The 26,862-nt window shown below is 46.4% G+C and overlaps 1 protein-coding gene across 1 annotated transcript in view; it reads right to left on the bottom strand.

Moving 5' to 3' along the window:
• PCCA (propionyl-CoA carboxylase subunit alpha) overlaps positions 1 to 26,862 on the bottom strand; it is a 2,354,189-nt gene that overhangs the window by 1,650,865 nt on the left and 676,462 nt on the right. Inside the window, exons 7-9 of the mRNA XM_078657621.1 lie at positions 21,850 to 21,981; positions 9,703 to 9,739; positions 2,209 to 2,287 (exon numbers count right to left, since the gene is read on the bottom strand). Coding sequence (XP_078513747.1) covers positions 2,209 to 2,287; positions 9,703 to 9,739; positions 21,850 to 21,981 — 248 coding nt within the window. The remainder of the gene's footprint in view (positions 1 to 2,208; positions 2,288 to 9,702; positions 9,740 to 21,849; positions 21,982 to 26,862) is intronic.

Below are 26,862 nucleotides of genomic sequence, written 5' to 3'. Positions count from 1 at the left end.
GACACCTTTGTGGATGGGGTCTTTTGGGATCTGTGCTTATGAGTATGCTGGAAGGGGGCGGTACTGCTTGTCTACTCCTATTTTGTGTATGCTGTGGTCTTCTGGCCATTTTGTACAGGGGTGCACTTTCTTTGCTGAGCATGTTGAGTCCCTTATTCCCACTAACTATAACTTCATTATGCTAAGTGATTACTACACAGTTGTCACCGAGTTAAGCCTGCCAGCGATTTTTTGTTCTTCTATGCATCGGTTTGTCGTAATGTACTCTAAAAACATAATAAAACATATATTTTTACACTATAATCATTGATAATACAACGTGCTGATTCGTATCCATGTAATTATTTATTTCAAACTAATGCAGACACATTTTGATTAAGTATGCATTTCAATTTTTTGGCAAAAATGCTCACATTTTGGCTTTCAGAATATTTCTGTACAAGTTCCCAGCCATGGAAACGATGTTTAGTACTTAATTGCACCTCCGCATGGCAATATCGGCCATTCAAATGTTTGCACAAAACATGAGCAGCACTTTTCTGTGAAGATGGTGACATATATAATGTAAGAATTAGAAATCGCTTACTTAGTACTGCCCTTGATTTAAATTACAAATGCTGCAATTTTTTTAACCAGTACAAGTCACAAAACCACATGGTCCCGTCACCTTTTTTTCGTCTTCTGTTTTATTTTATAGCATTTTTGGTATTTAATTACACACAATTTTAGTAACAAGATTAGGGTTCCATAAAAGAAAAAAAAAAGGTTCGTAATTACAGGAGACTATCTCTCTGGTGCTTCTGCTGGTAAGCAAAACAATTAACCAAACTAATTAAGTCGTCTCTCCTCGGCTCCCTGGCTGTGAATTTAGAATGAGAATTTCCTCTAGATTAGATAAGTAGGGCAAACATGAGAACAGTCTATCCGCAAGCGATTGGATTCTCTCAGTGACTAGGTGTTATTCCTCCGCCCATAACACTCACCATCTGGAAGGACAGGACATTTGCAAATGTATGGCGCTATAAAGCTCATGTGCAAACAGCCCATCTGGTGGGCAGAAGTCTATGTAAACAGTTGCAATTGCAAGTCAATGGGATTCCAGCGATTCGCCACAAACCTGTTAAGTATCACTAACTGATCGCCACCATGCCCTCTCCCCACAAAACAAATAAAAAAACATGCCTGAACCGGTGCACGTGACCACCCCGTGGCATGGAGTATTTAAATGATTTTAAAAGCTACTTTGGTAACTGTTTTTAAAAAACTAAACTGTTCCCCTTGACCCCCCCCCCCCCCCACACACACACACACACACATATCTGACTGGACTCATTTCGGTTAAATGTTTCCTCACAGACATTTAAACTTGACATGGTCTCTCAAAGTACTTAAGCAAGCAAGAGAGGTCGGCTCGGCTTTATTGGTTAATTGCTTCAGCCTCGTAGCAGTAGCAAGGGGCAGATTTACAGCCAAGGGCACAGAGCTGCCTTCCGGCGGGATGTGTGCTGTTGTGGCATACAGCCATTTTCAGTCACAGCTACAACTTCCTGGGCGGGAACGTCAACATGTAAAAAGCGCGAGTTAAAGTTGAAGGGAGTACTGAGCAGCGACAAACAGCAGCTTGTTTCAAAGTTGGACTTTTTGTTCACATTTGTTTTAATGGGTGGGGGCGGTCAGTTGATTAGATGCAATACTAAGTACTTCGACACAGCTGCCATGTGTGTCGTCAGTAAGTTACCCCAAAAAATTATACATATTGTCACTTGTCTGCGATACTCACAAATGCTATTAACATAAAGAGATACCTGTGAAATATGGGAATTGCACTTAATGTATCGACGTTGTGAACTAAATACTGGGGCAATTTGGAAAACATCTCTACACGAATATTTAAGCTGGGCAAGGAAGGGCGGTTAGAGGGGGAGGAGAGAAGTAAGGCACTCGGAATGGCAGGCATGATTTTATTGTATGTATTTTTTTCTTAAAAACGAAACAAACATAAAAACTTTCAAAAGCTAAAACCTCCTTATTTAAATATATGTAAAAAAAAAAGGTTTCTTGCAAGGCAAAACACAGATCATGGAACAAAGGAGGCAGGCCTGATCTGGTCTGTCCTGCTATTTTGGATACCGTTTGACAGTCCGGCCACAGAGGACCACAGGAGCTTAGCCACATTCATCATGGAGCGCCCTTTGGACAGCATCTCACCTGGTCTCGTCATCATCCCAAGCGATCCTCATGCCTTTGCCACCGCCACCTGCTGAGGCCTTGATCATGACGGGGTAGCCTAGCAGCAGGAAACATCAGAGAGAAGTTCAGACGTTAATCATGGAGGTCAGAGGAAGCTGACAGCTGACCACATGGCCAACAATGAAACAGACCAAGTACATGCAATGCTGCAGCGAAAACAATCTAGCTTCGAAAACAGGTATTGAAATTATTCTAAGCAGCTTTCAGACCAGGAGAAAAAAGAAAAATACGTCAGGATGTACTGAGTATGTGTTTTTGAATGTGGTCAAAAATTACATTGGGCAGAGCATAGTTAAAAATCTGGTTCATAGGTGTTATTTTTATAAAATTCAGAGTGCATTAAAATGTATACGTTTTCTTGACATCAATCTGACCTTTTAATACCAGTGGAATTAAAGGGTTCAGATTTGGTCTCACTTTTTTCTCCGAAGGTGTTGAGAAAGTACAGCTAAATGAAAATAGAATGAATCTGGACAAACGTTTCGCCAAGCATTAAAAAACATCCCTACCTCACCCTCCAGTTAAAACGGAAACTAGGCTGCAGAGTAATGGCTGAGCATGACAAAGTGCCACTGCGCCCTCATTTCATCAATCAGTGACACTTCAATCAGTGACACTTATAAAGCGCGCTACATACCCGTAGGGTCTCAAGGCGCTGGGGGGGTTGGGGGGGCCGCTACTGCTCGAACAGCCAGGTCTTCAGCTTCTTCCTGAAGGAGAGGTGGTCTTGGGTCAGGCGCAGGTCGGTCGGGAGGGAGTTCCAGGTCTTGGCGGCCAGGTAGGAGAAGGACCTCCCTCCTGTAGTCGCTCTTCGGATGCGGGGGACGGCGGCGAGGGCGTGGTTGGCTGATCGGAGGTGGCGTTTGGGAGCGTAGAAGTTGACTCGGCTGTTGAGGTAGCTCGGGCCTTGGTCGTGTAGGGCTTTGTGTGCGTGGGTGAGGAGGCGGAAGGTGATTCTTTTGTTGACGGGGAGCCAGTGAAGGTCTCTCAGATGTCCGGAGATGTGGCTGGTTCGCGGGATGTCGAGGATGAGTCTGGCTGAGGCGTTCTGGATCCGCTGGAGTCTCTTCTGGAGCTTGGCGGTGGTACCGGCGTAGAGGGCGTTGCCGTAGTCCAGTCGGCTGGTGACGAGGGCCTGGGTGACGGTCTTCCTGGTCTCGGTGGGGATCCACCAGAAGATCTTCCGTAGCATGCGTAGGATGTTGAAGCACGCCGAGGAGACGTTGTTGACTTGCCTGGTCATGGAGAGGGAGGGGTCCAGGATGAAGCCCAGGTTGGGTGCATGGTCTGTCGGTTTGGGTGCGGTGCCCAGGGCGGGGGGCCAGCAGGAGTCGTCCCAGGCGGAGGGTGAGGAGCCCAGGATGAGGACCTCCGTCTTGTCCGAGTTCAGTTTCAGGCGGCTGGTCGTCATCCACTCGGCTACCTCTTTCATCCCTTCGTGTAGGTTGGCTCTGGCGGCGGCGGGGTCGTTGGTCAGGGAGAGGATCAGTTGGGTGTCGTCGGCGTAGGAGATTATGCTGACGTTGTGTTTGCGTACGATGGCCGCGAGGGGGCTCATGTAGACGTTGAAGAGGGTGGGGCTCAGAGATGATCCTTGGGGGACGCCGCAGATGACTTTGGAGGCCTCTGACTTGTACGGTGGTAGGCGGACTCTCTGTGTTCTTCCGTCGAGGAAGGAGATGATCCATTCCAGCGCCTTGTCCTGGATTCCGATGTTGCTGAGGCGCCGTACTAGGGTGCGGTGGCAGACCGTGTCGAATGCCGCGGAGAGGTCTAGGAGGATGAGGGCCGCTGTTTCTCCATTGTCCATCAGGGCTCGGATGTCATCGGTGGCGGCGATGAGGGCGGTCTCGGTGCTGTGGTTGGCTCGGAAGCCGGACTGTGAGGGGTCGAGGGATCCGTTCGTCTCGAGGAAGGCGGCCATCTGCTTGTTGACGGTCTTCTCGATGACTTTGGCTGGAAACGGGAGGAGCGAGATGGGGCGGTAATTCTTGAGGTCGGTGGGGTCCGCTGTTGGTTTCTTGAGTAGAGCGCTGAGTTCGGCGTGTTTCCAGCTCTCAGGGAAGATGGTGGTGTCGAAGGATGTGTTGATGATGTCTCGCAGGTGGGGTGCGATGACAGCGTCGGCCTTGTTGAAGACGTGGTGAGGGCAGGGGTCGGTTGGTGATCCGGAGTGGATGGAGTTCATCGTGCGGATGGTGTCTTCGGTGCTGATCGGGGTCCAGGCGTGGAGGGTGGTGGTGGGGGGTGGTTGCTCGGTCATGGTGTGCGTTGGTTGGTTGTTGAAGCTGTTGTGTATGTCCGCGATCTTGTTGTGGAAGTATGAAGCGAGGGAGTTGCAGAGGTCTTGCGATGGGGTGATGTCGTTGTTTCCTGCGCTGGGGTTGGAGAGCTCTTTCACGATGTTGAAGAGTTCCTTGCAGTTGTGTGCGTTGTTGTCCAGCCGGTCCTTGAATGCTGTTTTCTTGGCGGCGCGGATCAGCTGGTGGTGTTTCCGGGTGGCAAGTTTGAAGGAGGTCCTGTTGTCCGGTGTCGGTTCCCTTCTCCAGACTTTCTCGAGGGCTCGGCAATTCTTCTTGGAGCTCTTGAGTTCGTCGGTGAACCATGGGGCCTTCTTGCTGCCGGGTCTGCTAGGCGGGGTCCTCAGTGGGGCGAGTTCGTCCGCGCAGTTGCTGATCCACTTCGTGAGGTTGTCGGCGGCCTGGCTGGGGTTCGCTGAGCTGGCAGGGGGGTGCTGGCTCAGGGAGGTGGCGAGCTGGTCTGCTGTGATCTTGTTCCAGCTTCTGCGGGCGGCCTGTTGCTGGTGTTGGTGGCTCGTCGTTCTCTTGAAGGTGAAGTGGACGCAGCTGTGGTCCGTCCATTGAAGCTCTGTGGCGTGGCTGAAGTCGATGTCTGGGCTGGAGGAGAAGACTGCGTCGAGTGTGTGTCCGGCGAGGTGGGTGGGGGTGGACACCAGTTGCTTGAGTCCCAGGTTGGCGAGGTTGTCGAGCAGGGTGCTGGTGTTGCGGTCGCTGTTGTTCTCCAGATGGAAGTTGAGGTCTCCCAGGAGGATGTAGTCAGCGGAGGGGAGGGCATGCGGGCTGACGAAGTCGGCGATGTCCTCGCTGAATTGCGTGCGTGGTCCAGGGGGTCGGTAGATCAGGGTGCCTCTGAGGGTGGTGTTCGGGTTGGTGTGGATCTGGAAATGCAGGTGTTCGGCGCTGGTCAGGGTGTTGTCGGTGCTGGTCGTGAGACGGATGGTGCTCCTGTGGACGATGGCGATGCCTCCTCCCATCTGGTTGGCGTTTCGGTCCCTCCGGACGATCTTGTAGCCCTCTGGGATAGCGATGGCGAGCGCTGAAGAGGCGTTCATCCAGGTCTCCGTGAGGAAGGCAACGTCCGGGGCTGTGGCGTCTAGGAGGTTCCAGAGTTCGATGGCGTGTCTGTGGACGGAGCGGGTGTTGAGCAGGATGCACTTGAGGTGGGTGCTGCTGGTGTTCGACTTGGCGGGTGCTGGTGCGAGGCTGGTCCGGATGCAGGTGAACTTGCAGGCGTGGCAGCTGAAAGGTCCGTGGGTACGTCGTGGAGTGGCTTGATGGCATTCTGGGAGTCGGCCGGTGTTGAGAGCGGTGAGGGTGGCGGCGGAGTACGACAGGCGGGTCGGTCGGGGTCTACGTGGGCCAGGGGTCCTGGCGCTGGTCGCGATCCGGTCGCGAACGGGCGCAGACGGGCTTACCTTTGGCGCGCCTTCGGCGCACAATCGGCGCGCCCGCTGCGCGTGGCCGCTGCGCGTTCGCACGGTCGCCATTTAAGGCGAAGTGCGCGGGTGGGCGGAGCAGCTGGGAGGCGGGAGCGGGGAGGGTACAGAATAGAAAAAGGGGCGGGGAAAAGCGGCGGTGGCGGGAAGGGAGGGCGGAGGGCGGCGAGGTAGGCGGACAACAAGGAAGGAAAACCAAAACCCGGGCAAAAAGAAATTGACCACGACAGGCACAAAGTATTGACAAAACAAGGGAAAAATGAAATTAAACATGTTTCTGTAAACCAATGGCCGCCTATCATGTCCACTTGTGCTTGGAGACACTGACAGAGGGCCTTAATAAAGCACTCTGCATTTCATTTCTAAGTGAGATTCAGTGGGTAATTGCACCCCTCACCCCCGGAAATGTAGTGTTGCCCCAAAGTGCTGACGCTTCATGTTTGCACGGATTGCTTCTGTGACTGGTATTAGGTATTTTGGTCTGACAGTTTGTGGGTGGTCGCGTTGATCAACTTCCAAAATGCACTTTGTAAAGATGGTGCTGAAACTACCAAAAGAGGGAGCTCATCGCATGCCCCAGTGTAATTAATAATATTGTTGACGCCGTGCCTGACTTTAAAATGCAGGCTTTCCAGCTTTGTCACCTGATGGCAGCAGGAGAATCCCCTCCAACCCCCAGCATCTTTAGCATCTTGAAGCACATCATTGCCAGACCTTTATCAGTCAGTTTAGCAACCAATAACAGATGAGGGGGCTTTATATTACTATTTGGTTTTCTTGGAAAGGCACTGGGAGTTGAGTTGTTCTCACTCGAGTCTTGGATTGGTTTCTGGGATAACAGGTCTGCAAGCTTTGGCAGGAGATCTGTTGCAATCTTGGCTTTTTTCATCAGAGTGGTAGGGTTGCAAGACTACTCCATTTTTGTTCATGATCACAAGGGAGTAAGAGGTTGGGAGAGGTCTGAGGGCACCAGAAGGGCTGTAATGTGACCCATCGAAGTGGACAAACTATTTTGGACATTAAGTTGTCTCCAGCAGGTTTGTACCTTGGAACACAAATCAGTTCTACTCAAAGTAGCTTTTTTAATGGGGCATTTAGGGTTGATGATTTAACTGCCAGTTGCAAGGTTGACCTGAGTTGGAAGGCTTCCACTTACAAACATTAATTGGCTGGGTGTTTCCATTTCAGTCTCCCTTCCCTTTTCCAATACAGACTAGCTGTGGGGAGACGAGCATGTAATCTTTAGACAGGTTCCAGGTCACTTGTGTTGCCCTGAGTGGCATTGCAGAACCAAAGAAATCTACTTGCGCTTGGCGTGCCAAGCGACTGCTTTCTTTGTACTTTTCAACAGGGTGCCTCTGTCCGGGTTCCTATTGATAAGGGTTTTAGCCTTGGGACTCAAGGCAGTGGGAACTGAAAACCCAAACTTCTCTAACTTCAGTTCACATTTCTTGAGCTGTCCTATCTGCCAGGGGTTGGGGTTTTGAATTGGGCAAAGTCAAAGGGATTTGTAGATGGACGTCTGATTGCTATTAGTGTTATCCTAACCTAATCTACCTGGGATGGGTCGCCAGGAGCCATGCTCTTGCTGAATGACTTGGTATGTATCAATATTTGCGTTTTTACCCATCTGTACAATAGGTGCTAGCACCCCAGCAAGTATCTGGGTCGCTTTTTCATGTACAGTGCAGCGAGCACCTTTCCACTGAGCATTAATTTAAGCAACATGCATATGGAGCAGGTCTTTAGCTATTGGTTTGGCGTAGGAGGACTGTGTGTGCCAGATGAGGCAGGTTGTTGAAAGGAATCTGGGAGACTGACTTATGTTGCCTGCCTTCATTATGCAACACATTGCTAGAAACGATTTAGTACATCAGAGTAGAGGGACTCAACTGAATTAATAATGGGTGACATTTCTCGGCTCCTAAGGAGTTTGCTGAGGCACATATCACTTGGGTAAAATTATCCAAGGAGAGTTTGGAGGCATAATTCGTCTGTGGAGGGCCTGGATGATTTGAATAAGTGGTGGAAGAACTGCATGTCTAAACTTCTTAATACTGGGCGTTGAAAGACTATTTCCCATGGCAGCCTGAGAGGTGAACAGTTTTTTTCATGGTGACGGAGTGCATCTACTGTAACTTGGTAACACGCTTTTAGTAGATTCACTGATTTTTTTTTTGCAGCACCGCATTTTAGCCACACGTAGGGAGGTGAATTGTATGAAAACTATAGTCACCAAGTGGCGAGGTAGGCTCATGGCTGGCATGCACACGAGTAGACCCCTTGGCATTCTGCATCAAATTTAATACAGTTCTTAAAAGTGGGTGTCTCACCCCCCAAGATTGGGCTGTGGAGCTCTATTGGTAAAAAAAAAAAGTCCAGGGGCGCGGGTCAGAGATGCTTATGTGACTGCTCCTATCCCTCTGATTCCCTCTATTCCCTATGCCCCCTGGAATGGGGCATGTGCCAGGGAAGCAAGCTATGCACAGTTGTACAGGTAGATCCCCCAGAAGGGTGGCACAAGATCCGGACAAGGATTTCTCTGGTATAGTATGTGGGCGAACATCTGAGCGTTCCTAACTCCATGGAATGGGAGTGTTTTGTTTTTTTTTGCTTAACCCATATGCCCTGGAAACCACAGTCTGCGCTCACTGGCTGCTGGGGGCTACCAGTGCTTGCTAGTGGGCTGCAGAGCCAAGGAAACATACATATAAGTCAGGGGGTCAATTACTGTCTCCTAGTTGCTTGCCTCTGTCTCCACTGATGCAACCATTGCTCTTTTGGCCCCAATTCCTGATTTTGTTTAAATCCATGTTTTTATTGCTGTGTCCAGTCATTCTCTGGCTGCCGATATGCGCCAAGTGTTGTACATGGAGCTGTTACTTTTAAGCCAACACAACATATGAATAAAATCCTGCAGCCTACCTCATTTGCTCCCAACCCAATCACACTGATCTATTAAAAACACATTAATTTGTAAATCTCAAAGAAAAACAATATAATTTATAACCATACACAAATAAAACTACATGAATGTAAAAAAAAAACATTGCTATTTACGTGGTGCTTGTTTTTAAGCACCCCAACTCAACAGTGCTCATTGTATCGACTTCAGAAAGATGAAGGGGGGATTCTGTCGGGTCGGGGTAGCTACTGTGGCCTGTAGGCTACCTCCGGTACCCGCTGGGGACCGTTTAAGAGCTTTCTTGCTTGTGTGGCAGTTTGCATATCTATCAATAACAATTATAATCCCTTCAAATGTTAGTTACATTTTAAAGACTCGCCCTTACTGAGCTGCGGGAGCACTGTTCGTTTGATTACAGATGTGACCAGGGTTTCCAAGAATTGAACCTCTGTGACTTAATGCAGCAAAAAAACCTGCGTTCATCCGACGGAAGGCCCTCCCGTAATCAAAGTTACAAGTCCCTCCAATAAATAGTATAATTTACTTCCTTTGATACCTCTAAAGGACCGTGGCGTCGGCTGTTCTGTGTAGGCCAGAGCTCCCTTTCAGAATCCTCATTGTAAGGAGAAATGGCGCGAGGTAAATGACGAGGCATTAGTACATTGCTTTTCGCGCCCTACAGGCAAACTGGATCTTAAAAACTATTTAGACATTATTTGTACTATAGGGATTACTTATTACACATTTAATTCAGTCAACCGTGTCTGCTGAGAGGCACACAAATCCCACCATGGCTAATTTAAGAACTTACCAATTTCCCCTGCAATTCTGACAGCTTCATCTGCATCCTGTAAGGCAGGAAATGAGAACCAACGTTAATCCCATCAGCCATTGCAGCATGTCCTCAGGGCAGTCATATATTGCACTACTGTCTCCTCGGATTCATTTAATGTTTGATTTTACAACCTTCTGAACCTTTTCATTTAAAGGAATGTAAAATTAATACCATAAGTGGAATGTACATTTTACCTCATCTTTACGTCGCTGTGAACGCCAAAGTCGCAGGAAATCCGCTGACAGGACGCAGCGCTGGGATTGCCAAATTATTTTCTCCGTTAGCTTAAATGTAATGGCCAAATTCGGGAGTTTTACAATCAATAATGGCCATAAATCAGATCATTAAGCCTGCCGGCTACTAGCGAGCGTCGCTAGCGCATGGGAAACATTAGCGTGCTATGTTTTCCCAAATGCCGCCGGTAGGGGGAGTCAATTCTCCATTGTTAAGAAAAAAAAGGCAAGCTTGGACGCTATCAGTGTAAAGACCCCAATGAAAAGTGAGCTCGAAAACTTTCAGCGCCGAGTTGGAATCGTCGGCAGCAGCAGATAATATAAACTACTTCAAACCCCATACTGACAGCGAGTTTCAAAGTTGACTGCCCATTTCAGTAAAATATCAGTTTTAAAGAAAGTAAAAACAAGTTTAATGTTCTAGAAAAGTGCAGGCAGAGTTTCAATATTTTCACTGTTAAGTACAAAGTAAAAGCTCTCGCTCCCACCATCAAAAGCCGACATGTATTTCCAAAAACGTAATTGTCCAATAGAACAGCAAACGACGGGTGCTTAATCTCAAGTCACACGGAGCCCACATCGCCCAATACTATTTCGTATGTGACAGAGGCGGGGCTCTGACCCCCCCCCCCCCCGCCTCCCCCCCCCCCACCACCTTTTTACTGACGACTGTCCTAGAAGTGGGAGGGGGGGCTTGAAAATATGAAAATAAAACTCGGTTGGTTTTAAGGTTTTCCGATACTTCCGACAAAACTTGGGGGTCGCCTTCCTCCGAAAAGTTGCTCCTGTATACTACAGTTTTTTTTAAAGACTTGAACCATTGCTGTTCAATCATAAACCCACCCTCTTTATTTTTAAGTCCTCGGCCCCACGGTCCCAAGACGGGAAGGAGGAGGGGGAGTTGGCAGAAAATGTAATTTCCTTTCATTAACTAGTCTGCTCCACAAATCGGTGCTTGTTAAGTTCAAAGCGCTCCTCGAAGCGACATCAGCCTCGAGTCTCCCCTCAAAGCGGCCACGTCTGTTAATAAGCATTTTCCTTCGGAATCACAATGGTTTTCAAGTCGGAGACAAATGTCCCCTCACCATAAAAACATATTCCGGGTCTGTTTTAGGACACCTCAGCGCTCTCCCTCCGTGACCCCCAGCACTGCTGCAGTTTAGCTTAGGGGGCTGGAGGAGGTTAGCGGTGCCACACATCGAAGGGGCGCTCTTTTGTTCCTGCCTCTGACAGTTATGCGCCAGTACTTCCCCTTAATAACCCCTCTTCAGGAAGTGTTAAACCTGCCAAAAGCAGACAATTAGAGGCCGGCTCACCAGTGCAATGCAAGCAGGGCGAAGACTGATGCAAGGCCTCCGAGCCAAAGGGGAAGAAGCCTTTGCGTTTCTTTTGGCTTGCAAATGTTTCATATATTGGCGATGCAATTGGGGGGGCTGTTCGGTTTCAGTTACCTGCTTTGCCTATGGGTGCAAGGTTACTTGGTGCTCTGGTGACCATTGTATTCAGTGGGGACCTTTTAGCCAGTGTCAAACTAATATACATACCCATATGCAATTACAATGTGGCTGTCTATGCACCTGGGGCCCCCTCTTCCACCCTCACATATACATGTATTTGTTGATGGGGTCAAGCCACTCATTACAGCACCATTTTGCAGCTTTAAGGCTTTGTAGGGAGTTGTGAAGAGAAGCGTCTGAAATATTCCAGTATTTCCTGATATGGGCACACTATTCAAGTGTTTTTTCTTCACGGCAGCAGACTGCATTCGGTGAAAACCAGGCCAACACAGCAATTCAGATGAGACGGGTAATACACGGCGATTTAGTTGACACAACAACAATAAACAGAAAAAAAAGATGTGCGTGCCCGTGAGTGGGAGGACGGGCGGGGGAGGGGGTTGTTGCATTCCATGCTGGATGGGCAGAGGCACTCGACGCCCATACAAGTCACAGGAGGATTGCCCGCGTCTCGTATGGCCAGTCCAGTCGTGTGATGTCACATATCATTTGGAAGCATGCCTTCCGGGTGACTCTCAGACTGCCCCGACTTCACACTGAGGCCTAAGCCTCGAGCTGGAAAAGTGACTCCAATTCACTGCAAGCACATATGTGTACCCCACACGTGCTCATCACTGTATGCACATGCTCCTACAACTAGGGGGCTTTTGTTGCAATCGATTTGGAACATACCAGATGGTAAGGAACATTTGAATGTCACCCTCGAAGGGCCAAAGTTCACAAAGGCTTCACTTTCCCTACATTGTTTTTCCACAGGAAACCTTTGTGGGCGAAAATGTACATGCAAAATAAAATAAAAAAGTGGGGGAAATTTCTTCCCGAAAAGATGTTCTTTTAATCAATATATTCTCCAGTAAAAATATTTGTAAGCATTCATTTTTCCTCAATTATTAAACTTTGTAAACGTCGTTAACTTCATCACGAATGTAAAGTTAAATAAAAAAGTTTCCTATGCAAAGCACGGGCCTCATCAATGCACTCTCTAGAGGATGTAGCTTTACAGATAGAGCTGCCGATAAAGCAAACAGGATTAAGTCTCAGCATTGGCTCAAAATCCTGTGATTCTGGTCAAATCATTTAATCTACCCGTGCCAAAAAAAGTGTATCTTGTGCAATGCAACTGGTGCTCATCTAAAGAGCTACAATACCTTAGAATTGAAAATAACAAGCTTCACCCCTTTTTAATCACTGCTACCCCAGATATACCAAAATCAAAAGCCTACCGCTCCCGTCCCTTCTTCATGCAGACGACGCCGTGCTGATGGCGCAGACCCCAAAGGCTCTGCGATTCTTAGTGAGACTTTATGGGCACTCTGAACTTGCAAAACAATTTCTCTAAATCCTATATCATGGCATGTGGCCCGAAGAGCAAGCAGCTAGTGACGCTTGCAGTAGACGCAAACAGTCTAAGGCGCACTAGCACTTTTTCTTATTCAGGGTTTATGTTCTCCTCATCAAGGTCCTGGTTGCTCTATGTTTCTCAGAGTAGGTCCTAGTTGTGGAGGGTGGTTGGTTCATTATACAATCTATCCCAGCCGCCTGGGGAAAGGGGGGCGTCCTTGGACCCCTTTTGCACATTTATAAAGCCCAATGGATTCCTTTGTCTGTGATCTGTCATGAGGAAACTGGATTTATCATATGTATCAACTTGTATTGGAGCACATCCACCTCTATTGTGGCTAGTATGGAAGAACCCAGAGGCCAGAGGCCACTCTAATCAGGGATATTATCTGGAGTGCAAAGGGGTCCCCAAATCCCATGGTTAGCATGAGTGAAGTCTGCCCTTCGTAAGACTTGTCTGTATCATATTTATAGAGATCTTGAACATATCGCGGCCGTAGATAAAAAAATCTGTGCCGCAATCCCTGCCTAATTTTGAGCGAACCATGCGACTGAACGAGAATAGAGAGCGGGAGTCAACCCCAGCATCTTATACGAGTATGGTTGCAGTCAGCCCTTCTACCAAATGTCTCAATTTAGCGAGGGGGCGCTGGGAACTAAGTTTGCTGTTTCACTTTAGGGCTGGCAAGTTAAAATATGTAGTATGTTTTCCATTGGACTACCAGCCGTATCTTGATATGTGCCCTTGTGATGAGAGCTCTGGTCCAACTATGCTGCACTTTGCACTATTTTGTAAATTGTATTTAAAATATACAAAGCACTTTCTACTTCAGCTTATTAAGAAGCATAATATTAGGAATTTTAGGGTGGCATTTAGTTTTTTAATGCAAATGCCGGATCCGGAGACTGTGTACATGTAGGCTCATTCCTCAGAACGGCTGTTTGGGCACGACACACAACACTTCCAGATTAAAATGAATCTGACACAATCACAATGATTATAGATGGTCTTTAATCAAACTTTTATCATATTGTCAGAAGCAGGGTTTTTTACCTTGTATTATATTTGTATCTATATTTGTCTATATGGTTTTAATGTGTTTTACTTTTATGGATATGTGACAATCGGAGTAAAGATGTTTCTGATCTGAATGAGTCTCTGCTATATAAAACTGCAAAAATAAATACATTAAATAGAGTGGATCCACAAAATGCTAGACCTCTGGTAAGTCTATGTTAGCAGGACACGGTTTTCAGATTTGAGCTTTCTATTAACCAACCACTGTAATAGAATGCTTTAGTCCAATGGGTTCATGTGGAGTGAACCAAAACTACAACTCCCAGAATGCAGTTTTATGCCAACACAGGTTACTCTACTTTCTAAGGGACTCCATGCTTGAAAGGGTGGGGTGGAGGGGCGAGAGACTAACCACTGAATGCTCTGAAAAACTCAAGGACTTATGTCTGTGCTGACTATCTCACGTAGTTCGTTTCCCATGATATTGCCAAGGCCAAACATGCATTAGATGAAATAGCAAAAAAAATGAAGGCATTAAAAATTATTTAGGATTATTCAGACTATGCGGAGAATGCTTGTGTCATATTCGAGCGGACACTGCAACAAGGCCTTCATCTGAACTTCTTTTAAACGCATCAATGGTCTCAGAGCGACTCAGGAAAACTGCACTACCTCAAAAACACCCTAAAGTACCCTTACCGAAGCCAGATACCTAGAGCGAAAAATGTACTTTGGCACCGAACTTCTACTCCGCCACGCTGTCATTAACTAGTCCTGAAAATAAATACCTGGCTTGACCTTTAGAAACACATTTTACTTCCACCTTGAAAATCTGCGGGAGGGCAACGCACAACATAGGAACTAATATCTATCTATCTATCTATCTATCTATCTATCTATCTATCTATCTAAGATGTGGCTCACGTGAACAAATAATTGGTCGTTTGCAGCTGCTTTTCTGGCAAGTACTGGACGCAAATTCCACTTTTCAAATCATATTTCAACAAGCAACCCTTAACGAGTGTGTTACCCAAAGGGCCCCTCTAGGTTTCAAATAGAGACACCCGATTTGGAGCAAGGACAGTCTCCTAATTGTATTGATCAGGGGCAAGCGCCCAGACGCACTCCCGGAGCACATTCGTCTTCGTGGCACTGATGCATGCCATGCACAGATCTGGTGCTCTGAGCGAGGCCTCTTATTGCAGCCTGTGTTTGCCTAGGAGGAGTATACACAGCTCCCATAGAGCCATTACCATACACATGCAGCCTCCCACTGGTGTGAACCCCAGCCACCTCCGGGACGCATATGTGCATATGTAAAGGGGAGGTCTCTGCTCCAGCGCCTGCCATCTCCTGACGAGGCGCAGCCTGGATCAACAAGCTTAAGTTACAAAGGGAAAGAAAGCACACCGACCCCAGGAGCAGATCTCAAGCAGCCACGGAGGGGGTGGGATCCGCGTTCCGCCCGCTGCAGTGAGCCGTGCATGAATGCATGTTTCAGAAGGACACAGCTTTAGACGGGTTTATATGATCTGGAACAGAAATGTCAATGAGACCCATTAGGCCGCCTTGGCCGAGAGGCGCACTTCATGGAAATGGTTTAGATAAGGCATGTACACGTCACACACAGCCGTCTACCCCTTAGCATTATAGGTACGTTTCTGCTACAGGTGATTCACCATCATGTGGCGTGAGCTTGCAGGGGGTGCCAGCCGGGCAGCCGAGAGACGCTTCTCGCCCTGGTGCAGCCTCCTTCCAAGGTTGGATACTGCGGTAGGGGACCTGAAGGAACCAAAGGTGGAGGCCAGGGCAGACTGGGCAGATCACTCTCCCCCACCATCGGTCTCTTCAATAGGTCTCCAGCATTTTGAAAGGCTCCCACTTGCCAACCATCTGGCAGTGGGAGAGGAAAAGGATCCATCTGAGCTGGTGACCTAGCAGGCAATGAGGCCAGCAGACACACAGGAGTGTCCCAAACGAGGTGGTGGTTTGACTGGTGCAAAAGAAGCCCAAGGTTGAAGATAATCTGCCTACTTGACTTCTAGGTTTCTCTGCTCAACAATATTGACGGTGCTGAGCCTTGCTACACACATACAATAAGTGTCCCCATGTACTATGTTACGACCCATCACGCAGTCCCACAATTCGGACAATTTGGATAATTCTGTGCAGATTGCGTCCCAGCCATCTGCAGCTCAACCTTGTAAAATGTGAACTCTGTCAAATCGAGAAGAAAATGCAGCTTTATCCAGCACTACGGTAGTGCTGAATAAAGCTGAATTTTCTTCTCGATTTGCCACAACCCCTAATGATGCTCTTCAAGCAGTGTACACGAAACTTGCCTCCCTTATTGAGCACATCCAGGGTATTAACTATACAGCCCAGGCGGCCAAAAGCCATATGGAGAGCGACAACGCAGACAAAACTCACTAAAGCATACCAAGAAGAAGGGTGGCGGCAAACAAAACCACTAAGTAAAAGTTGGCATAGAATGTAACAAAATAAAAAGAAAAATGTGAGATACAAATAGGAAATGTATAGGTGCATAGGCGGACGGTGAGGCATACGGCAAGCACTGCATTAGTGAAGTCATCTGAGCCCAATATATCAAAAATGCGAGATGTGATCCCCCCCACCTCCCATCCTCCCCCCAATCTATTGTTCACCCCCCAAGAGTTAGCATGTTATTATAAACGGTACTGAGTGCACTTCTAGTTGGACATTACCTGGAAAGATGAGATGCTGATTTAGCAATTGTTGTACACACTTCCCGCTAACAGATACCTAACATGTTGTAAAGAAGTTTACCATTTGTGGCAAGTTTCAACTGAACGAGATGCAAATATGCAACTTCAATTGTTGGCAAACGCTGTAATGCATGGAAATTAATAAAACAAACAATTAAGTTAAAAAGAAAAAATGGAGAGCAACAACGCAAGCATCATGATGGTGTGGCTCATTGAACAAGCACATCCACCAATATCCTCTATTTGTATAGCGCCAGATACCTTTGTACATACACAATATGAAAAGCATGAGAAATTCCACAAGTATTATACAGCTTTATATGCTGCCTTGCACCAAACCTCTCTTAGTGACATGGAAGAGTTTCTAAGCACCATCTCGCTTCTCCAGGTCCCCTGATCTGCTAAAGGAGCTGGATGCCTCCATTTCCACTCAAGAAATAAGCAAGGCCACACAAGCTCTGGCGACAGGCAAAACGCCCAACCCGATGGAATCCTGCAGAGTTTTATCAGGCTTATCCTGATTCGCTGATCCCCAAAATGATGAAGCTATACAAGACTGTTGTTGCAGTGTGTAGACTGCCCTGCTCTCTCCAAGAAGCTTTTCTTACATCCATACCCAAGCCAGGTAGGCACACATATGCACTTTCATCCTACAGACCGTTAGCAATCTGTAATGTTGATTATAAGAGTTAAGTAAAATTAATGCAGATCGCATACACTCCCTGATCTCATGCACTCGGACTATAACAGTTTTATTCCGGGCATGAGCACTTACCTAAACATCTGTGGGACCTACAGAATAATGGAGTTTGAACCTAAATTTTAGGTCACATGCTGCCTGCTTGGTCCTCAATTTAGAAAAAGCGTCGGACACATTTGACTGGAAACACATGTTTGGGTGTTAACCAAGTTCAGATTTTGAAGGAACATCACTTGGTTAAATTACTTTATACGGACACGGTTGTGAGAGTTTGTACTGATAGGGACATTTCTACTACCATTTGCGATTCTCAGAGAAACGTGGCAGGGGTACCCATAATCCTCATTGGTCGCTGAGCTTGCAATGGCACACCTCAGTTTTTCCAGAAATCTGATAATTGAACCTGTAATCTTTAACAGAACCCATTTTAGGTTCTGAGCTTAATTTACATTTGGTTCCCCTTTTTATTAGACTAAGACTCTGTGTGGGCATCCTGCTTTGAGGTTTCGAGCTTTTCCCTTACTATGTCACGGGCTGCCCAGGAACAGATTGAGAGAGGCTGCTCTTCCTCACTCATGGTTGTGAATCGGAAGCCATTATCTTCTTTCTTGATTCTAAGGTAAGCACTGTGCAGTGCTTATAGGACCTAGAGGTTTCAGGAGTGGTGTTATTGCATATGAGAATGGAAAGTAGACATTGAGTAGTGCTGTTTCATTAGGATCTCAATTGATTTATCCTAGAAGATACAAAAGACACTGATCATCAGCTAGTAGTGTGTTTATTGGCCAACCCCCCCCCCCCCCAAATGAAATGGGTATTGATGTAGGTCAACTTACTTTACTTGTGCATTAGGGCATATAAGGCAGCGATAAGTATGATTAAGGAATAGTTATGACTGTATAGTTGACTAGGAGTGGTCACTACAAGCATACCATTATGAGATATCTGCAATATAAACCTGTTTACGCCAGTTTTATTTACATTGAAGTAAACACTTGAAATGAATTCAGATTTAAGCAGAGTAAGGTGTTTATATCATGCATACGAGAAAGAAAATGAGCTATGCGGTTGAAATTCAATAGTGATTCGAGTTTAAGTAGGCTGAATGGATTTTGTGAGAGACATTTTTTAAAAGATGAACATCTGCCCTAATCTATTGTGATTCAACGCATCTGAAGTGGAGTACAGAAATTACAACATATGTGCTGTGTCTTCTAAAGTACATGTTACAATATATGAATATTTGCTTTTTTTTCGTTGGACCCCCCCCCCCTGCTTTGGTTGTTAAACTGAAGAGGTTCCTATTTCAACTTAGCAACTGTGAGTCGTGATGAAGGTCGAAGAAGAACGACGTATAGTCCACTGAAACACATGTTGATGATTTTAACTGCCTAGTATTGTGGGCCACTTAAGGAGGAAAGATTAGGTTTGGGACTGAGGTACACAACAGAGGCCTTGTTTGTAATGTATGGACTAAACTCATTCTTGAATAGGATTGTGTTGGTGGAGACCTGCTTAAATAATGGCTTACAAATTGGATCGTATTTTCTTTTGAGTAATTTTTTGGATAAAAATTAAGGACTTGACTTTCTAGATAAATTAACAAACATATGTAGATAAATCATTAAAAAAGTATTTTTTTGTAACTATTTGATTTATGGCTAATTAATGTGTGGGTTTAAAAGAGTTGTTTGTTATGATGTATAGGCTTAGTGGGTACTCTTAGACCCTAAAAATTGCCACAACCGATTTTTGCCTGTCCCATCAAACCCCTAGCTTTTTTGCAAATTGAGTTAGATGTTATCGCTGGAGTTTGCAGGCTTCCTTATGAGAAAGTGGTTTCTTTCATGGAATTAGTAAGTGTGTTTGGAGGCAAGGAAGATAACATTAGAGCTAAAGGTGTTAGAGGGAAAGTTAAATGTTGCTCTACACTTCATACCCATGTGTTGCCCTTTTTGCTGATCTAATGTGCAGGTAATGTACAGGCTTAAACTGAATGCTCACCAGAGAAGATTGTCAGTGGTGGTAAAGTAAGATCTGAGAATCTGGACAGCCTTTTTAGAACATTTCAGTTCCATCTAAATCCAACCAAGAGTCGGGCAAATTCACAGATGCTGCTGGAACTGTGGGGTTTAGAGAAATCCTGTGCCATGCACGTTGCACGCAGCGGTGGCCTTTTGGATGTTTTGAGTATGGTTTGTTGAAGAATGCAACTTTTTTTAGAATCGTTTCCCAATTTGGTAGCATTGAGTGTATGACCTACCCGTTATCAAGCTCAGCCAGGGATATTTTGCTCAGATAACATAGCAATTGCGGTGTCTATAAACCAGCAGCTTTCAAGTTGTAGGATGGTGTTCAGGGTACTGAAAGACATAATTCTACTTTGCTTAATGAATATTGTCACATTTAAGTCTAAGCATGTACCGGGCTAAAGAATAACGTTGCTAATGCTTTGCCTCACTTTAAGATACAGAAATTTCTGTCCTGAGGCTGTGGAAGTACCCGCACCATTCCCTGACAATCTATGGAGGCTTGGTGCCCGACCCTACCAGACCTCGTTGAAGGCAGCATAGTGCTAAATCCCAAAAAGACTATGAGGGGCAGTTCCAATTTTTTGGGTTGTTTAATGAAACAAAAGGGCAAAGGGAAAATGTTTTCTGGGCTGTCTTTCTACACATTACTGACACAAGTGCAGATCAGCTGCCATGCAAGGCAACACTTTTCAGAAATGTCCCTCTTTGCAAAGGTGGCAGGAGCTAGGGATTTCGCTTACTTCTTTCTCATTAAGAGGGCTATGAGGAGGGTCTGACAAAGACTTTAAGCAGCGAGTTCAGATAACAGGAGATATCTTGATACTGGCAAGCTTGCCATCATTGAGGAAGGGTTCCCGGGGGTGGGCTCTACAGAATTTGAGGTCTTTCTAGCCAGGGTTACCTTGTGCCTAACCTTTTATGCGGCTTTCAGAGTGAGAGAGCTAGTGGCTAGGTCAAAAGCAACATCAATGGGGCACTACTATTGGAAGGGATTCGTTGGCCAAGGGGGGACCCATGGCTGTCTCCTAGTCTTTCTCTAAAACTGATCAGGGAGAGCAGGGTGAACATAATATTCTCAATGGGGCTCCTGGGAAACAATGTTGCCCGGCCCAAGCAGGGAGGGATTATGTGGCAGTTAGACAGCTGGGATTGGCAAGGTCACAATTCCCTCTTGTTGATGGTGTTCCTCTCTCAGGTTTCAATTCTCAAAAGTACTGAAGTTGGTTTTGGGGGCAATGGGGATAGACTCGGCTAACTTTAGTTTGCATTCATTGTGCATCAGTGTAGCTTCGTCAGCTGTTGGCTCTGGAGATCAGATAATTCTGCATTTCCACCTCAACATAGGGTAGTGCTTGCCAGCTGAGTAATCTGTGCTTTTCCTTCCATACCTCCCTCTTATCTGTGCATCTAGGTGTTGGGCCTCCAGTACGTTAGGAGGGCCTGGGAAATGAATTGCTATCTTCGCTGAGACAGAGAAGCTGGATTTAATATGAGGTGGTATGGCTAATGAGGTTTGTGACTGAAAGATTTGAGGCAAGTCATTGATAAAATGGGACTAAGGGGGCTTCTGTTAGTGAGTCTAGGTATTATTCATTTGCGAGGTAGTGATTTAGTGGAGTGTGGTTGTGGGAACTTGATGAAATTGTTAATCACCAAATTGTCGTGGTTGCATAGAAGTTTCCTGCAGAGTTAGCATGGTCACATATAGTTCCAAGACAGGTGTGGCTTGATGGTGTCGCTGTTCAGGCTCTTAACGAATTGGCGAAGTGCTTGAACAGAAACATTCTTAGGCATCTGAGGTCACCTAGATGCAGATGCATACCCCATGGCTACATCAGGGGAGAAATGTTTTTTCTCCTGGGTGGGGTGAATCTTTACTCTGCAGGTAATGAAATGTTCATTAATACACTGTTTTTGTTTGCTTCTCAACTCATGCTACAGCTTGCAGGGGATGCCAGTTGATAGGTGAAACTTGCACGCCTGTGGAGCGGTGGGGGCCACAGTGGGCCTGGTAAGGCTGGGCATCCAGGTCGGAAGGCAAACCATGAGTTTACAAAAATATTTGATGCACAGGTAGGGACTGGTTTGTTGGTAACTCGATGTCTAGCTGAATATATATTCGGGAAAGGAATTTGTATTACAGTTCTGTAGATTAGTGTACTTATGCGATGCCAAGAATTTGATGATATGTTTTTGTTTATAAATATGGAATGAGATTCTCTAACTAAAAGCAACAAGTGAGTGCAGGTTGTCAGTTGAATGTAAGACAGCAGCGGGGAGGTGTCCCATGTCAGAGGCAATCAACATGTCCTCTCTGTAAGGGAGGGGTTCCGTGATCCTTGGGAGTTCCACAGTGCATCATAGGTCACACATGAAGATATGGGAGGTGTCCATGACATTGTCACCTTGCTCTATACCGATGTAACTTCACATAGGTAGCTTGGTTTACCAACATTTTTCTTCAATAAAAACCACTGAGTTTCAAAACAAAGTGGCGGGCTCAGTGCTGACCTAATATTTTGATCTCTTCTTACCTTGACCACCCCATCGAAGCCGGGGATGGTGTTGACGTTTGCATTCTTGGCTAGTAATTTGCTCTCGATCTTGTCTCCCATGGCGTGGATGGCATGCGTGTCCGGTCCAATAAAGGTGACACCCTCTGCTGTCTGTGGAGAGAAAGTGAACATTGACCTTGTAGCACACACAGACTATGTTCCAGCTCCTTTTTGCTTACAACTCATTTTAATTCATAATCTATCAAGTCAACACACATTAAACTGTGCACACATGAAAGAAGCAGCCCATGGTGCACTTCCAACACGCAGATCCTCAAACATATGTGCATACATTACAAGTGTTTCTAATCCCTGTTTGCTCAAACGAGAAGTGTCAGAAAACATGGCTGAATGTTCTCCAGCTCAAATCTGAAAATCCACAAAGAAGCAAGAGTGGAGCAGATAACTCCAAGATGCAGCAAATGACACACAGAGATGTGATCGCGCATCTGTAATGGCATTCAGCATCTCTTAATGTATTCCTATATCCACAGCATTATGCAAAATGAACATTAAAGCACATTAGACTGTTTGACTTAGTCATCTCTAATGTTACAGCAAGCAAAAAAAAAAAAAAAAAGCTAGTCTGTTCTACTCAGACCGCCTCAGCAAGGCATCCACCTTAAAATCTATGTATCACGTAAATTATAAGGAGCCATTTCGTGTGGGATGTTACCCTAGAATTGAGATGCACATTTTTTACTGAACCAATAAGCACGGTTCCACTTCTTTGTACACCTTTATAGAACATTTGCTTCTATTATCCAATGCAACGCAATGGTATCAATCTTGGTAGGATAAAAGGCAGAGTGGTCTGTAGAGATTTGAACGCGACCTGCTGAATACAAACACACCCAACCAACACGCATTTATATCTCACAGTTCGAAGGAAAACTGCTCTACCGGCCCCATGCTTCGAAAGTAGAGTTTGTATAAGGCAAAGTAAAGAGGACACTGTTCAAGCAATTGTTAATGCATCATTTGGAAAAGCACAGAATTTAGGAAAGCACGCCATTAGGATCTGGCACCCTGGGATCCCGGCCACGCCCTCATGACTCCTGGGCCGTCCGATTGGCGGCGGAGTGGCAGGAATCACTTACAGGGCAGGACGTGACATCACTTCCTGCCGGGACCGTTGATGGGAGGGGGAAGGGGTGGGGGGGGGTGGAGTTGGTGGGGGCCTATTTAGGGCACCTTGCATGGACCCTCCTCCTCTCTTTCTGCAGAGCCGGCCCCGGTCACAGTGGACTCAGTCTGGATGTGATAATGCTCAAAATGCTCGTACATGGCCATTCTGATGTCTTTTCTCTCATTCTGCAGTAGCTTGCCCTCTTAAGTGATATGGGAATTGGGACACTCTTTCGTGCAGCGGGCCACTTACTGATTGCAACAGCAGCTTGGGTCAAAACCGGCGTGTTTGGAAGGGATATCAATCCACTGGCGGGGCACTGGGGACCTCTGAATTGAACAACTGCGGCAGTTGTTGAAAGCGACGAGGGAGCACGACGGACGCCAGTCCCTAGATTTAATAATCCTGCATTTGGGCGGGAATGACATGGTGACTCGTCGGGCTGTCAGGGAGTCTTTACTGACAGAGTTCGCATGGTTGGGGAGAACATTCCATGGGGAGCGGATCGCATGGTCATTCATGATCCCATGGCGTACATGGGGGCCCAGAATGAAGTCGAGGGCTTTGAATGTTTCTGTAAGGCGCCCCATTGGAGAATTGGCCAAACTGTGTTCTGGGCAGGGCCGCCTTTGTCACACACCTCACTGATTGCTCAGAGGGGACCAGATGTCCCATCGCGATGGCGTGCACTTGTAGGACATTGGAACAGACTTATGGATTGATGGCATTTGGTCACTTGTGAGGAATTGGTTCTGTGGTGGGGTGGGCGAAGGACCGGTTTGCCCTAGTCGCCCTTGTGGCGATAAGGAGGCCACAAAAATTGACTTACATTGTTAAGGGGAGTCCTCCTGCATACTCCCTGGGCCAGCACTGAGGAGGAGAGACGGTAAGCTCACCCCAGAGAGAATGGGGACACGAGCTGGGGACAAGGGCATCAGGTTACAAGCTAGGGCAAGGTGCTGCGGCCCCTGGTTATACCCTACGAGCCCCCTTGGACAGCATTGGTGGTGGGTTCCTAGGGTTGCGGACAAGGACCAGATGGCCGGGGCTCACCTCTCAAGGAAGCAGGTGGGTTGCACCTTGTGTGGTTCTCAGTTGGGGGACGCGAGCCAGAGGGCCCCTTAGTGCTGGAGCGATAGAGAACCTTTTGTATATAAATGAAATCTGTCATTTTGCTGATGGTTTATGATGCTATGATCAAAATGTAAAATGTAAATAGTGCTTTGTGATCTAGTTGATAAATCTGCACCTAAGGGAATGTGAATATGATTAGATAGATATTGTCATGTTTATGTGTGATTGTCTGGATTAAACATGGCCTCTTTTTTCCCACAACTCTGGCAATCAAGTCTTGATTTGTGGTTTCCGTCGGGGCGGGCTGGGAACAACCTGGGGGTCTGGGTCCTATTACTATGTTCTTAGGCTAAATATTCCAAATGAAATGCAATTTCAACATTGGCTTCGAATGACAACAAGACCTCTTGCCCAATGTAACATTTCCAAAAGCCTGGAAGCAACAATTTGATTAAACAAGAATAAATATAACAAATATTGCTTAAATAAGTATATGTAAGGAATATAAATGGTTATTCAGGTCTAGCCTTCACTACAGCCTGGTTACATTTATAAATTAGCTCGAAACCGAGAAATACCACATTAAAATCATCACAGTGAATTCAAGTAATTTCCCCTAAGATTAGGCAGGGGGCGCATGTGAAACACGCCCCCTTTACAGCTCAGCAATCCTGTGGCCCAGGGTTCGCAGAGCGTTTTGTTTTTTGACATGGTGTCCGGTGCACACAAAACAGCCATTTCCAGTTCTGACATCACCGGAAAAAGGCCACGGAATTTGTGACCGGGTCATTATCGCAGGAGGAGGTAAGTTTAAAAGAACAAAGAATTAACTTTGGACCTTTTCTCCTCTGAGGTAACCTGGGCCAGATGTATGGGTCTTTAAAAATTCACACACTCCCAACCCTAGAGGATTTTGAAGTGAAACAGTGGTGGTGGATTTCTGTTAAGCAATGAGAATTAACTAGTCAGAGGTTTGAGGGCACTGGAGTGCCAATGAGCATTTTCATTCTGTGCAAATACCTTAGTTCCAGAGCAAAGGCAGGGTGTCATAGGGGCGGGCTGCGGTACAGTGGTGGGGACATAGAGTTTCTGATTCTGCAATCTGGTGGTATTGGGGACAGGAAAGGGACAATTGCCTTCCATGGGTGTGGGTGCTTTTACACATATGATTTGGGACAGAGTGGTAATGCGTGTGTTGGACCTGGCCCTTTCTGCAGGGACATCCCCAAACGTTTTGCCTTCCTCCTCCTACTTTTTGCTGAATTTGTTTTTTGGCCTTAGGACTCTGTGCACTGTACCACTGCTAAGCAGTGCACAAGTGCTTGTGCTCTCTGCTTAAAACATGGTACCATTGACTTATACCCAATTGCCATATTTAATTTACTTATAAGTTCCTAGTAAAGTGTACTACATGTACACAGGGCCTGTAAATTAACCACATCACTGCTCTATGAATTCGCCCTCTGTGCTGAAGGTCAATAGAAATGGGTGTGGTCATGACGAGCTCAGCTCATCATGAGCACAGGAGCACTGTACTGCATGACGAGCTGAGCTCGTCATGAGGATGGAAGGGGTTAAACTCCACTACTGGGCCTGCAGACCAGTTGTGTGACCCACATAAGCAGCCTTTGAAACAAGTCTCAGGTCTGCCACTGCAGAGCCTGGTTGTGAACTTTAACCTGTCATTTCAACCTGGCAAAAGAAACCTTTTGCTAGGGCCAAACCTTCATTTTCAATAAATATAAGTCACTTCTAGGGAAGGCGCTGGACAGCCCAGAGAGCAGAGTGCAATATATTTAAATAGATGGACATGTTCTGGTAGTGAAAAACTCTTACATTTGTTTTCCACTACTGCAAGGCCTGCCTCTCCCATAGAATAACCTTCGAGTTCCCTTATTACATTTTAGAAGTGTAAATTCCAAATCAGATGAAATCACCAGTTCATGTTCCTTTCTCTGGAATCCTAATTTAAAATCCTAATTTATGGTGAAGTCGGATTTTAAATTATAATTCTGATAATGCCACTTTTAGAAAGTTAGCATTTGCTTACCTTAGCCACTTAGTGCCTGCCGCCTGTCTCTGGGTCACATGACTAGGTGTAGATGACAATTAGGCTTTGTGTATTCCTCCTAGACAGCCATACACAATGGGAGCCTAGGTGTGACTGGATGGGCCACCAGTGCCCGGATGGGAGGGAGGAGCTGGGCACAGCCCCACTCACACTAGAATGCAAAGTTTCCTGTCTCCACACAAAAGGCTGCATACCCCCTGACGCTAGTTGGGGCAAGGGCAGGGCAGGCAGGGCATCTGTGCACTTCAAAGTCATGCCTCTAGACGCTTCTATTCACTTCAAATGCACATCAGTGCATAAAAGAAGGACCTCAGACACCACCACTTCATTATACTTTTGGATCTGTGGACACTCTGCCGGAAGGACTGCTGTACTGCTACAAGAACTGGTGGATTACTGCTCTAAAGGAACTGCTGTGCTGACCTGCTGCCCTCTTGCTTGAGGAAGAACTACTGGACATGCAACTTCATCTTGAACCCAGGACCCCAGAGTGACTAAAGGTGTAAGTCTGCTGGCTTCCTGATCTGTTCCTCAGGGACATAAAGGCTCCCCAACAGCTCCTGGACCATTCTTGAGCAAATCCCTGACCCCAAAGTGAGTTCTCAGGCCCTGAACCGTTGGTGTAGCTCTCGAGCTTTTGAAATTGAGCTTTGGGACTCTTCACAGCCACTAATAGGCCGGTTTGCACCAGAACAACTGTTTATTCCCAAAATCAGCA

Source organism: Lissotriton helveticus, chromosome 8, assembly GCF_964261635.1.
Source record: "Lissotriton helveticus chromosome 8, aLisHel1.1, whole genome shotgun sequence".
NCBI classification, from domain to species: domain Eukaryota; kingdom Metazoa; phylum Chordata; class Amphibia; order Caudata; family Salamandridae; genus Lissotriton; species Lissotriton helveticus.
Note: the sequence above shows the minus strand (reverse complement) of the source record. Positions and strands in the feature narration are given on the sequence as shown.